Below are 14,517 nucleotides of genomic sequence, written 5' to 3'. Positions count from 1 at the left end.
TTGCACAAGAAAAAAACGAAAATTTGTTACACTTACATCCGTTACGTTTGTTTTTTTGCAAAACAGTTAAGGTCTGGCCTAATGGCCCAAACTAATTGGTTCATTTACTATGTTTAACAACAAAAAAGTTGGTTATGAAATGAAAAACCCGGTTGTTATTGAACAACTGGTACGGCCAATTGTATGTAATTTGTCAATGTCAAATGCGACAAAATTGGAAATACCGCATACCGCAAAATGAACTGGTGCGAATTTTCAAAGCACCCTATGTCATAGGAAACCGATTACAACAGCGGGCGATAAAAATAGTTGTTCGGGCGCTGATTATGACCGGTTCCATAGCGCAGAGGGAAACAGGGTGATTGGTCATAAGCCTACAGGAGCGTGTGAAAGTTCAGACACGGAAGTTGGACTGTCACTGCAACTGCAACGGGCAAAGCTCTGGAGAAAGATCCCGCTTGGGCGAGAAGGTTGATCACAAATATTTGGCAACGCGACCCGTCTTATGACAATTGCCGAGGCACTATTGGCCATTGAAAGCGTTGAAGACAGACCAAGGGACGCCTTGACTATACGCTGCATGTCCACAACGCAAAGGAACCCGATTTTTTTCCAAAAACCGATGAGTTCACAAACGCGCTGTTTGCTCGTTCATTGTGTTTGTATTAAAAAACGTTTATACTACATTGACTTTTGCTAGATTTTTTTCTAGTCTACGCCTTGCCATATGGTGGTGATTGCTTGGTGACCGGCTGGCACGGGTGTAGATTCACCAGAAACACCCACTAAAATCCATTTCCTTTTTAACTTTATTCCCTAATTTAATCGACTATTTCACACCTGTTTAAAGTTGAAATTAGTACTGAATTCCAACATGAGATTGCCATTTACAGTTTTTAAGGGGGCCACAGGTCCTACAGGGTTGCTTGAAGGGGGCCACGAGGTCCAAAAGTTACGTTTAGGGGGGCACGGTCCACGAAAGGTTGAGAGCCACTGCTCTAAACTATAGTGATCAAATCTTCGTCAATTCAAGAAAAAATGCAAACAACAGGGGTAAATGTAAAATAAATGGAGATCCTGAATAAAAATGGACACGTGGCCAAACCAGCACACTTGGCGTGGAAAGATGGTTCATGCTTTCCAAAAAAAGTTGGATCACACTGTGTGTTGAAAATACTTACATTTTTGGGCAACGATGTGGAGTTATGTAACAAAAGCAGTGAAATGCGATAAAGGTTAGTTTTCCTGCTTTGACAGCCTTGCAGAGCGAGGTACATTAACGCCTCTGAAATTTTAATGCCAGGGTTCTGCGACGTGGCAAAAGCGTGACAACATCATTTTCACACTTATTATTTATTAATGAACTCACTATCTGTAAATTTATTTTCACGTGGCGCTGCAAGAATGTTAATTCTTTAGTACAAAAAGCTTATTTATTTCCGCATATTTTGTGTTTCCCAATCCTAGAAGTTGTTAGGGTGACAAGACACCCCTGACAGGTGCAGCACTGGAAATTCGAATCGACCGAGATCGATAAGAATCGACGCACTATGCGTAAACAACTCTATGGGTTCGAAATCAGCTGTCTGTCGTAGCTAGTACCTTGTGCACATTGAATTTCGATTAAGCACCAATACGGATCTATAATTCACGAGCTTGACTATTTTCTTTTCTGGCCACTATCAATCGGTAAGCATTAGACCGGCGTTCTCGAAATGACCTGAACCGAACCCAACAACCCAGTAGTATTATGGTAATATAAACTGTTCAGCGTATTTACCCTTAAAACGGCCAGCATTTGGTTCATAGATTTCAGCCCTTGAAGACATAATTTTTAATCTACTGTTTAGAAAATCCATTGATCAGTTTGAGGATACTTCATACAGCCCATTTTACTTGGCGATTGTGTACTTGTCGTATCGCAAAAGCAAGATCGGATAATCGGCAAACAGCCGTAAATGACAAACGAGATAGTATCGCAATCTGGGCCGCCAAGCAGATTGTTGACGTCACGGTGATACAATCTAGAATTAATTTCCTGAGACGTATTGCAAACTCGATTAAAAAAAAATAATAACGATTGATGGTAGTGTTCCCGGGGCGGTGTGACGTTTACAGTACGTCTGAAAGATGTGCTTATTGATCCTACGAAACCCATTGACACTAAGTACCGCATTGATGGTATTTTCTCAATAAACCCTAATATGTTTGTGTTGGGTAAATTTAAAAATTTTCCGTAAGAGATGTCTCACGAAGGCCTCAAACAAAACAGCACAATTGTACAAGTTTGTCATTAGTTTTAGTTTCTGCGATGTCTATCAATGCGTCAGTTGCAGCAAAGAAGTTGCCAACCTAAAAAAATGCATGTGCCTCTTCGACTTTACGAAAACGAAACTGTGTGTTGGATCGCACTGGACTTGGACTAAAACTGTTCGGGATCTTATATTTTACTTGTTTATTTCATGCAAAAGTGCTCATTAAACCAGTGACGGTGAATAAAATTTTTAACATAAACATAAAAACTACAGCAACATAAATATTGGCGAAAAGTTGTAACAGCTCCGCACCAAACTTGTAACTCGTGGCCAAATTTCATGAAACAATTATAGCAGCATACAAGTTATCCTTTAAGGTTTAAAGTATCAACGAACTTACAATAATGTGCACAATGTGTGAAACACGTCAAAGCCTGCCTACAGAGGTAAAATGGTGGTATATTGCAGAGTGCAGACACAATAATTAAAGCGCTGAACATCATTTTTGCCGAGCGCCACGTTTCGCCCATACAGGTAAATCGTAAGCTAGTTTATGTTCAATAAAAAACTATGACACAAGAAACTGAAATAGCACAATAGGATATTTAACTTTCCGATGTAAATAGTTTGCGCCTAAAACAACTTTTTTAAACATAAAAAAGGCCTTATTGCACCTTTTTCTTTTCCGGGCACGTAGCTTTCACGCAGAATGTTTTACATTCCTGTGCACCTGTGACCAATCAATCACACAGTGGTGCTGAGAACAGTGTGTTGGTTTGCGGCCATAACCACCTCGTAGCTCATCTCATAGCACGAAAAGAATCGGCGCCGGCAGTCGATGAAGGAGCACGTGACCGCAATAAGGTTTATAATAAGGTTAAGGCTGTAAACGTTTGCCCAAAACATAATAGGACTGTGGTTGTCGTGAATAGCTGCCATCGTGGTAGCGACGACGAAGTCCGACAGCACACATACGGTCGCGCATATTGCGATCCGCATGACTGTTCGCTTCACGTTGTGCGTGTTAATGTGCTGCTGCGAAACTCGAGTGCAGCACAATGCAATGTGGTAATGACGCACCAGTGGATAAACCAACAGTCCCATGAGGATAAACTGGAATAGACACGCGCTTGCGAACATCATCAGACCCGGGGTGCCCGAGGAAGGCTCTTGGGCGTCGGTGAAATAGTAAACACAGCCCTGTTCTGAACTGACGAGCCTGAAGCTGTAAAAGTATACGAAGACAGTAATGGCAGACGATGCGAAGATGCCAACGATGACAGTCCCACTGAGGAAGCGCAATTTGGAAGATGTTAAGTGTCGCAGTGTCCGATGCCTGTACATTTTTCGCTGCCGTGCCCATAGCAGCAAATACAGGGAGAGCAGCGGTATTTGGTAGTTGACCACATACAAGTGCTGGTATAGCATGCATGCAACGTCCGACGTTTGACCTAAGCGTAGCTCAATCTGTTCGCCAAAGCATCGTAACATGATTGAAACTGCGGCTATAAGACACAGTTTACCCTTGGTCAAAAATAATTCCAAACGTTTGCAAAAGGATTTCTTTCTTCGATTTTCCTTGTTACATTTTTCACGCATTACAGAGGAGCGGCGGTATTCATAAACACTGAGGCTGATTACCAAATACGCTGCGATACAAGTTAGTAGACTTGCGAACACTTCATCACGGATCCAAAGTCTTTTGAAAGCAGTGTCATTTCCAGAATACGAAACGTTCGTGTTGTTGCTGTCTTCGTCGCTATCTGCCAACTCCAGTTGTCCTGTACTGTCGTTCATCTTTGACTTTATGTTACACTTTTGTAGTCACACTATTACCTGTTACCACGCACCACCAGTCTATAAGATACAGCAAGACCTATTCATCAGCAATGAAACAACACTGTCTGTGTTTTATTTGTACAAGACTGACCGACCTGGAATGAGTATGATGCTGACAGCGGAGGCTCAAGTTATTTCCACTCTCACTTCGCTCGCGGGAGCCTTCTTTCTCCCTATTTCCGCGACACGAAAAGGCGAAGAGCCCTACCCGATGTACTCGACACCAAGCCAGCGTTCTCGATTACAATTTAAAGTTGCTTTGAGGGTTTACGTCAGCATACCGCGTTGGACAAAGCCCCACTCGCAAATCTAACTCCATGTTTTTTTGTGAAGGAAAGCTTTTGTCAACACGACGCGTTGCTTTTGTCCAAATGTACATGTATACGTGACCCCGCTCAACATCGCCTCTTGTGGCTAATTTAATAGGTAAAATGACCAATCCGCATGTTGTCCTGTTTTTAGTAATGTTATTACTCAGATGGGAAACAGACCAAAACAACAGTTTGGTGCGCCATGACAGGGGTTACTTGATAAATGTTTCATTTGCCATGCAAATTAGCAGATACTTATGTGTGTACTTCAGCTTTAAACAATCCTATTATTAATGATTTTTGGATCGTTTGTCGAAGGTTTCTAAAATGTGTACGTTAAATACGTATCTGCTTTATCAAGATTGGGAATTTAAACCTTATTATATGTTGTGGCAATATTTTTTCATGCGAATTTTATGAAACTTTTTAAATTATGTTTGAAAACCAACATTTGTTACACAATAATTCTGTAATTTTTTTATCAGAAATGTATTCATGCTAACTCTTGTTTTTTTATTTCCATCCAAAGATAAAACATTTTTATTCTGCCATTTCAAAAAAAACAGTAAATTTAACAAAGGGGAACCCCCTGAAACAGTCATGTGACCTCAAAATGGCTGAGTCACAACAAAACAATAACAGACGGTGGTGCAACTTTTTCATTTTTTCAAAATCACGCAAGATGGCGTGTCACTAAGCCCAATTTTGTCTTTTCACGTCGTCAACCAGCAGCTAGAATATTCTAGAAACACACGATTGGCTACATATACGTATGTCCGAACAGGTTTGATCATTCCGCTTTTACTGTGTTTGCAAGAGAATTCAGGGAACTATTTTGAAGTTGGACAATCTCTCAGATTTGCAATCTCTCAAACTTATTTTGATAATATTAGAAATTGTATTTAAGAACTAAAAGAGTATATTCTGTTACTTTGAAATAAGACATGTCACTTCAATTCAAAGCATTCTTGTATGAGGACAAACCTGGCCGACCAAAGGAAATTCGAAGGTTTGCTGTGGACCAGGACGTTTCCAGTAGCTATGATTATTTAAGAAGAAAGGTGTGTGCTTGTACACATTTTGTAATTTATCATTTTTTGTTTAATAACCAAATCATATGTTAACAGGTTGCCACTGTATTTCCAAACCTTGGTGAGGACAACTTTGCATTGCAATGGCGTGACACTGATGGTGATCTCATTTGGTTCAACTCAGATGAGGAATTGATTCAAGCACTTGGGCAACTAAACACTGATGTATTCCGTTTGTACATAAAGGTATGTTTATAAAAAATTTCAGTGTGGTTGTAAGCAAAACTTAATTTTTGTCGTTCAAACAGAATTTGTTTTGAAATTTTAGCAAAACGGATCTAGCCAGTCCGATGGTGATGCACAAGAGTCAAGAGGGCCCCGCTGTGGCCGACGCAGAAACTGTGGTCCTGGTTTTCAAGGACCTTTTGGACCCTGGATGGCTCCACCACCATATGGTCATTTTGGACCAAGGTTTCAACCTCCACCATTTCCGTTTTTTCAGTCTCCCTCTGAGGGACAGGAAAAAAAGCCGGAAGAAAAGTCACAAGAGTCCACAGGATGTGGTTCATCAAGCCAACAGCAATCTCAAGGACAGTTTGCAGGTAACATTTTGTAACAGAAATTTTGTGTACAATGCTTGTTAATTTTAAACCAAACTGTGCAATGACCATTCAACTACTTGAAACATTACATTTGAATTTATTGTTTAGCTGACAGCTATCTCAAGCACATGGGGAATGCTGTAGCCGATTTTCTTCAGCCATTTGGCATTGATGTGGACATAAACGTTGAACATAAGGGCAAACAGGAAAAATGCCCGGGAAGTCAAAAACCTGAAACAAGTGATCAAGGTCAAAAACAAGGTAAACATGGAATCCCAATGTAGTTTTGCAATTCTGAGTTTAATAATTTTTACTTAAATAGTATCTGAAGTCATTGATTGTATTTGTGACGTATTTTTTTGTGTAGACACAGCACAAGACAAGTCAAGAGACAGCCCTGATGAAACCGACTGGACATTTTTAAAGAAAGATGGAGCCAAATCAGAAGACGAAACCAAAGGTAGTTTTTGTGTTTTTTATTTATTTTATTTTGTTGTATTAAAAGTTCAATCATAAAGAACCTCAACCCTCATTTGTTGGTATATGTTTACAAGTGTACATTATTCATTTTTTAGAAAGTACCGGGGAAGACAAAATGGAAACAGATGAAGGTATATATAAATGTTTGTTTGGTGTTTTTAGCAAAAGTTTTTCTTTTCAATATTTGTAAATGCATTTCTTTTAAGATGGGGGATTGAAAGCTGCCTTATCACAGTTGATGGACATGGGCTTCAATGATCATGGGGGGTGGCTTACAAATCTTCTGAAAACTTACAACTGTGACATATCTCGAGTCCTGGAAGCCATGCAACCTGCCCAAGGGTCCAAGTAGTATTTTCCTACTGTGGACAAATCCTGTACTGTACATATTCGTGCGGTGATAATTGTGTAACATGTATTTTGTGATTTTACTATGCCTTTTAAAACGGTTTGTAGTTTTACGAATGCTTTTAATTGAATTTAACATAAACAACTTGCAATTGTACTTTGGAAATTGTGACTGAAATCTCATGATAATTAGGGTTTTACATTTAATTTGGTTTAAGCAGTTTACTTACATGTTTAATATCTGTGTGCCGGTCAACGTGCTGTTCTATTTGTATTGTACTATAACGTTTTTGTTGTTATACCATATATCCTGCACTTTATATAGATGTTCTGTACCTTTTTGTGTACATTTGTGCAACACGATTTTACGAATACAGTTGTGCAGAACAGTTTATATTTTCGGAAACTCTAAGTTAGAAAAAAGCTACCAACATTTAATTGGAAAAAGGGAAACAAACTGAAAACTCAGTACCCCCAAACACGAAAACCCAGCCTGTACTCTTATGGGAGTGCAAACAAAACGTTGGTGGTAGTCAGTTATAAACCTGGTCTAATATTTCACGCTATCAGTAACTCATAACTCTTTATATAAGGCAGTGTTCTGATGGTATGGGATGTGCTTTCATGTACAATTTACACAACAAATACAGGGTTTGCTTTAGAAATTGAAAAAGGGAACATGATTTCTAAATATTCTAAGAGAGAATGCCGTTTAATTGTGCAATCTACTAAGAATATCCTAACAATAAAGTAAACAGGCATTTGCTCAGGGTGATGTGCTTAGTAGGAGAATTAATATAGCACAGATCAAACTCGAATGACTTTTCAGACTATCACAGCAAGCACATGCTTATAGACTAAAGGAAAGCGAAAACTTTGGGGAGTCTTGTTTCGGTATCTAAATGAACTGCCAAGTCGCATTATTGCGTTAAATTGTCTCAAACAACTCCGAGCTGGTCTACAGCTTGCTTCGCTTTCCATTCACAAAATACTTTTGCTACCTTTGCTTTAGATGGCTTCAACACATCTATATGCTCCGATTGTCGCCTGATACCAAAAAGGAGTGCTGCGCCATAAACGTTTTGCACCAAAAATTGTGATTGAAGTGATTGAAACAGAAAAGTAACAGTTTGCACTGAAATTGACTTCCACTTGTGGACTATAGTGTGTAACGTCCAGCTTAAATCGTCCAAACTTTAGTTTTTGCTTTTTGGTCATAACCGTTCCAATTTTCGACCCCAGAAAACAGAAAAGGATCGAGAAACATTCATGAAACCAAACCAAACAAAAATTATTTCCAAAACAAAATGCGCAAAAGAGGATTGTGTTACCAACGTTTTTTCTAACAACCATTGGGTGAAAGTAAACGTTCGTTCACGATGTCTCATTTTCAGTTTACTGGTCGTTTGAGCATTGCATGCAGCATCCATTTGACATCATGCCCAAACGTTGCTTTGTTTCTCAAAATTTTGTTTGCTTTATTTGTGTTTTTTTTCCTTCAGGAAATTGAAATTCAAGTGACGGAAAAAGTGTTTCTCCTAAAAGGAAAAAAACACACGTTGCCTACATTTGAACTAATATGTAGATAAGTACGTGTGTAAACACATTATTTTAATTCCTGTTAGAAATTGGCATTTTCGACATTTACGGATTTCCATGAGATTGAAATTTTTGAAAATGAAGGATCACTAATTCACGCTTATATATGTTCGAATTTGAAAACTGTTTTATAATCCTAATCTAATCTAATGGTGGTCCTACCTCCCCCCAGTGCATGTAGAACACTGTCGTGACGTTTTATTCCTCGAGCCAAGCGATCAGTCAGAACCGTTTGCGTCCACGATGAGAGAGAAGAACCGATAAATATAGTGGACCCTAAAAATACACAAATTCGTTTACATAGGGTTATTGTAAATTTAGGAAGTTATTTTTGCACTCCTGTGCACCCGACGCAAAGAAAAATATGTATATGTGTACACCACGCACTGCACAAAAAGTATTCCCAGAACACTGTTTAATCATTTTATTCATGCGATACAAAAACTTGTGTAAAAAAAAGAAAACACCAAAAATACGTTTTTTACAACGCCTTTTATTTACCATAATGCCGCAATGTTTTGATTACAACTTTACATTTATTTCATTTAAAGGTGCGACACAAGTATCAAAAACATAATTAGGACTCACTAAAACATATTTCTTGCTCTATTAAAGAACCACTGTAGTTGTTTGTCCAGAAAGTTTCGCCTTCCGCCTCTCTTCCGTATTGAACTAAGTCGTCGCTGTAGTAGAATTTTCCCGGGAAATTTTTTCTCATTAATCTTATGAGGTCCAAATTCTGAAAGTAGGGCAATGTGCATTTTACCTGTTTACGCACGAATAAAGCATCCTACATACATTTGGTGGAGTAGCCAGAAATACTTGCTTTAACTTATATTCGGCCATCTTGCTTCGAATCGTTCCGATAAATCTATGTTGAGTGTCCTCATCGTACATTAGGCTTATTACAAACCGGCAGATCTCTTTATTGTTCTTCCGGGAAACTGATGGTCTTGTGTGTTTGCACCTTGGAAAAAGCCAAGTTTAGTTTATTAGAACCATACCGATATTGAATTTCTCTTAACTTCAAGTTTCATGCAAATAAACTTTCAAACTATAGCCAGCAACCGACTTTACTACGAGATTTGTCCAAATGATTTTCATACATTATAACATCCATTAATATTACTCCACTTTCCTAATTATTGCTCACATTTTAAAGTAACCCTTAAAATTAAAAAAGTCAACATAAGTTTGAGGAAAAACGTTGTTGCGAATTTGCGTTTTTGATTTTGCAAGTCAGCACTGATTCGCTTTTGAGATTTTTGCTACCAGACATGTTAAACTGCTAAACTCACATATCCAGCCAGTCCGTATCGAACCTCCAATGAACAGCCATGTATGGTTCTCCACCCATAACATTTTCGATAAAGCGTGAAGCAAAATTTCGACATGGCATGGGTCTGCAACAAGACAGCATAATATCAGATTCCCTATATATATGGATGAAGGACAGGGATTTTAAAACCGCTAATAACAGCTTGGAGAAAAGTTGTAATTCCTGCCGGGTTCGGGTTCGAGTTTCAACAAAACGGGCGTGATTTATGCATGACTTTACCATCGGCATTACTCTTGGCCCTTTTTCAACGGCTTTAGGGCCTGCTTCGTTTTAAAAAAAAATAATAATAATCGGGTTTAAGAAGGATTTCGGGTTTGTACTTTCTGGTTCGGGCCCCAATAACAGCCCCGCCTACAACTCTTGTTAGGGAAGTTAAGTAAAGTATGTTAACCACAACTCAGCAAAATAACAAAGAATTCACATTAAATTTAGATGTTTATTTTGGTAATTGGTATTGAACTGTTTCGCAATTGCTTTGACCCATTTCCACGTTACGACAAATAATTTGTTAGTAAATAAGAAACTAATTAAACTAACTTAAGTAATGCACCTTAAAAACGACTTGGCTATTTTTGAAAAAGTTCCAAGCCATCTGTCCACGTCCGGCAGACATCCTTTTCCGTACAATATGCCAAGACATTTATAATTGTCAGGTCCTATTGTTCCGGCGTTCAAGTCATTTGTAACCAGTTTTTCGTAAGAATCAATTGTAATCGTTTTGTCAATCTGCTGGTATAAGTTGTGACACATCATGTAAATGTAATTTTACAATTACTTGCATTATAAAAGAGCAATTTGTTGGCCTAAATTTTTTTTAGTTTAAATTAAATTAAAAGTAAATCTTTCAAAAAAATTCATTTTTTTTTATTTTTTATTTTTTTTATTTTACATTTTTACTAAAAATATTATTTTGTATGTGCCAGTATTGCACTAATAACTGCAACAGCGTTATTTTGTTGCGTAAAAGTGTGCTTTTCTGCCATGCTCAGAAAATCTATGGTTGGCCATCTTTTATAGACTGCACAGTTGCCTATAGACCAGTGGTTCTCAAACCTTTTTTTATTGCGACGCCCCTGGACAAGTTTTTCTGGACTTGCGACGCACCAGCAAATAAAAGTTAATGAGAAAACTTATTATTAAAGTTGTGTTTATTGATACAACAACAAAAGCCACGAAAGGGAACTATTCTGCGACGCCCTTGAAAATTTGAAACGACTCACCAGGGCGTCGCGACGCACAGTTTGAGAACTACTGCTATAAGCAATAAATATAGAGAGCTGATATGACCATTAAACACATTACCATACATTTTATTGTCGTGATACAGTGACAATGAAGTGAGCCCACCAGTGCGCAATTATGTGTAACTCTTCAATTTCCTTGTCATAAAGTTTCATTTTAAAACTGTTACGGTCATTACAGATTTGTAAGGAAAATATCTGAGAACTATGTCAGTAACTACTCCGTGACTAGCAAACCTAAATATCATGTCCTCATTAGCATGTGAATGCCGTATTACCTAGGTACAGTGGTGGGATTCAGCCCGTTCGCACCGGTTCTATAGAACCGTCTCACGAAATTTTATGAGATCAGCGAACCGGTAAGCATTACTGGTTACTGTCAATGGACTTTTTGTAACAGAACCGGCTGAAAAATATGACTTTTGCGATAGAACCGGCTGACAAAAAAATTGAATCCCACCACTGCCTAGGTACACTGTTTTTGGTGTTTGTAGGTTTTTGCACTTAACGATCAAGCAATTGAGAAAGTTGAAACGTACCATTAAATTAGCCGCTCGTTGAAAATTGGCAAATTCTCTGACCCGTCTCTCCTTTAGGTATCCGCATTGAACCAACGCGTCCAAACGACCGTTGCAGTTCTTGTGGAACTCTTTCATCGATATTACGCCCAAAACCTTAGACAGATTAAAAGATACTGGTCAGAGACAATAAAATGAATAAATTAACACAGCTTTTTCAACCACAAACAAAACAGCCATTGCGTCTTACATTATTAGTTCAAGCGCTTTCCAACAGTTACAAAATAAGTGAAACACATGTAAAAAGGTTTTTGGTTTATTTATATTACCTCCATCAGAGCATCAGTGTCTATTGTTTCGTTGGGTGACCACACAAGGTCAACTGTGTAATTTTGGTCGTAAATCTGAACATCAAATGGATTTTCTGCTCGATCGCCCATTCGAGGATGTCTGGAGATTGTGCAGCAAACAATATTAATGATGTAAAGCTATAGTATATAATGCCCTAATTTTTCTTTGTTTGCCCTTTCTTTTGGTAGGGTGAGACAGAATATAGTAATCCATTTCGTTTTGCCGCGCAATATGTTTTATGTGAATAAACTCTCTAACGGTTTTCCTTACTATATGTTAAGCTTTTGTAACGATTCGTAGTTAGTGGTAATATTTAGTGGTTACTGGTAAACTTATAAATCCAGTGCTTTATTACCTGTGGAAAACCGGTACTACGATTGTTCTTCCCATTTCATAAGCAGTGACTACACCCTGTCTAAACAGCCGGTAAAGGTTGTTTGGTCCCATGTCAAAAAACAAAAGAGGAAGTAAATATCTTGAAGATTTGATGTGAGGTTGCGTCTGCAAAGCATGAACACAAATTCTTTTACAATCAGTGTTTTGCTGAATTATCTAATTACATACAATATTCAACTTGGAAAAATGTTTCACGCCAAGGCCTGAAAACATCTTTGACGGCCACGGGCCAGAACGAACATTGTTTGAAACTTGTCGGTGTTCTTCTTTTGCTTCCTTTGTATCTACAAACAGTGTCAGCTGCATCAAACATGTGACAATAAATTATTAAAAAAATGATCATAACCTTAAGTGCTTTAAGAACACCATATCCTGACTACAGTGCGTTCTCTCCCTTTGTTACAGCATAATCATAACATAATAGGAATGTTTGGCTTGGACTTCAGTGTGGCGAATGTACTTTGTATTGGTACTTATATAAGAACCTTTTGTATCCATTTTTGTACTAAACGTTTTCACATCTTTCTCGTCATTGTGTTGTTCATGTGCAGTAAATAATTGTTTCGTGTCTCCTTTTTTGTTATCATCATGTATTTTCTTTACCTGAAAACGATATGTTCCTTGTTATTTATTCTTATTTCTTTTACCTTCGAATTATGACAAGCTAAATTTTCAGTACAAATCTAATGCTTTGCTGGCATCCAATAGTTAACACGCATCAAAATCACTATGTAACGTGATGAAAAAAACAGATTCCCTTTGTGCAGGGGCGTATCCAGAAATTTTTAAAGGGGGGTCCAACAATTTTTTGGGGGAAATCCCTAATGACGTCACACGTCGTTCAAAACGACGCGTTATGCGGCAAAGCACTTTTTTCCAAAATTGGCGGTTTCTCTACCCATCTAATTGACAGGAAGAACAGGTAATTTTAGCAAAGGCGTTGTAGTTTTCAGATTTCGCCGCTGCTATCTAGCTTACTCAGCCAAACTGCAGCTGCAAAATAAGCGTGACTGTCAGGTAATCAAAATCGTTGCTTAAAAAAACAGGGTCCAATTTCTAAAGAACTAAATCTCTTGCTGAAGCGGTAATCCTACTGTTAAGTTGCGCAAAGTCACGAATGTACTTAAGGTGGTAACTGCAGAAGGCATAAATTGTGCCTGGCAAGTAACAAATTACCCTAATAACATAACTCGATTTACATCGATCTAATGTTTTTGACAAACTATTACGTGTTTGGTGGATCTAAGCAACACAACATTACACGTTTTTAACACTTTTACATTGTTCAAATGCAAAAACAGTTTGATATGTTGCACTTAGTGCAGTCACCACTTAGCAAGAAACTGCTACCAGCGTCCTAGCCGGAACGTAACTTTCCGATTGTTAGCGCATAAACCTCCTTATTAAACCTTTGTTCCGGACACGACTACAATGTGTCGTTGCATGAAAACATTTAATTTAGCGACCCAGCCATCCGCCGGGAATTTGGGTCGCGACCCACTATTTGCGAATCCCCGTTTTCAGTACCTGAAACATGATACAGACAATCAATGCAGCTCCAGTCAGTACCAGCAACTTTTTTAGAAACCTTTTGTTTTCCCATAACCTCATGATGCCGTGATTATCAACAAACCCAATGTATGCTGCGGGCATTTAAAAGTACATTTAGTCCCGTTCAATTAGGTTACAGTTAAACCTTCAAATCATCTGGTTGTCAACACAAAAGTGAAACAGGTCCTTATTGACTATTTTTGGCGTTTTCTTAAAAAAATACGAATTATTTAATAAACCATTGTCAGCAGACCAGATAACTATAGTTACACCTTGCCTGACTATAATATTTTAAATGACTGTTTCCAGTTAATTGCCGCACATTTTCTTACCGCTTTTTTCACCTACACACAACTTTCAAATCATGTAAGATGCCATTTTAACATTTTTTCAATGACGGCGAGCCAAAAATGTAATTGATGTAACGTCTAAAGAATACTTTTCTTGTGGGTAGGACTAATGTATCAAGTCCTAGCGACTACAACATTAGACCCACCTAAAAATGCACTCCAATGAAAATCAAGACCGGATTTGACAAAAAGCCGCACACTTTAGTTTTGCTGTTCACATGCAATAAGTCTGGTAAAGGTTTAGCGACCTATAATAACGAACACTCCGCGAGCTAACTTTCTGAGGGTTTTTCAACTCGTCTGTTT

General features: G+C 38.2%; 3 protein-coding genes across 5 annotated transcripts; 1 reads left to right on the top strand and 2 right to left on the bottom strand.

The window, feature by feature from the left end:
* Window positions 1–2,478: 2,478 nt before the first annotated feature.
* Window positions 2,479–4,495, bottom strand: LOC145204892 (uncharacterized). The gene has a single exon (XM_080077505.1). The coding sequence runs from the start codon at window positions 4,050–4,052 to the stop codon at window positions 3,000–3,002; it is 1,053 nt and encodes a 350-aa protein (XP_079933631.1). The 5' UTR covers window positions 4,053–4,495; the 3' UTR covers window positions 2,479–2,999.
* A 563-nt stretch (window positions 4,496–5,058) lies between these two features.
* LOC145204891 (sequestosome-1-like) lies at window positions 5,059–7,260 on the top strand. The gene is made up of 7 exons (XM_080077504.1): window positions 5,059–5,466; window positions 5,533–5,682; window positions 5,765–6,038; window positions 6,147–6,299; window positions 6,406–6,498; window positions 6,614–6,649; window positions 6,725–7,260. Exons 1-7 carry the CDS (start codon window positions 5,350–5,352, stop codon window positions 6,868–6,870), a joined length of 969 nt encoding a protein of 322 aa, XP_079933630.1. The 5' UTR covers window positions 5,059–5,349; the 3' UTR covers window positions 6,871–7,260.
* Window positions 7,261–7,942: 682 nt separating this feature from the next.
* Window positions 7,943–14,066, bottom strand: LOC145204890 (uncharacterized). Of its 3 annotated transcripts, none has more exons than XM_080077501.1 (12): window positions 13,838–14,066; window positions 12,796–12,913; window positions 12,479–12,594; window positions 12,270–12,415; window positions 11,893–12,013; window positions 11,585–11,719; window positions 10,355–10,533; window positions 9,764–9,868; window positions 9,264–9,432; window positions 9,054–9,204; window positions 8,628–8,741; window positions 7,943–8,404 (listed from the first exon to the last, which is right to left on the bottom strand). In XM_080077501.1, exons 1-12 carry the CDS (start codon window positions 13,961–13,963, stop codon window positions 8,328–8,330), a joined length of 1,557 nt encoding a protein of 518 aa, XP_079933627.1. In that variant the 5' UTR covers window positions 13,964–14,066; the 3' UTR covers window positions 7,943–8,327. The 3 variants fall into 3 exon arrangements, with proteins under 3 accessions (XP_079933627.1, XP_079933628.1, XP_079933629.1); XM_080077502.1 differs by having other exon boundaries at window positions 10,355–10,530; XM_080077503.1 differs by lacking the exon at window positions 12,796–12,913.
* Window positions 14,067–14,517: the final 451 nt, after the last annotated feature.

This window comes from Phallusia mammillata, chromosome 8 (assembly GCF_965637545.1).
Source record: "Phallusia mammillata chromosome 8, kaPhaMamm4.hap1.1, whole genome shotgun sequence".
NCBI classification, from domain to species: domain Eukaryota; kingdom Metazoa; phylum Chordata; class Ascidiacea; order Phlebobranchia; family Ascidiidae; genus Phallusia; species Phallusia mammillata.
Note: the sequence above shows the minus strand (reverse complement) of the source record. Positions and strands in the feature narration are given on the sequence as shown.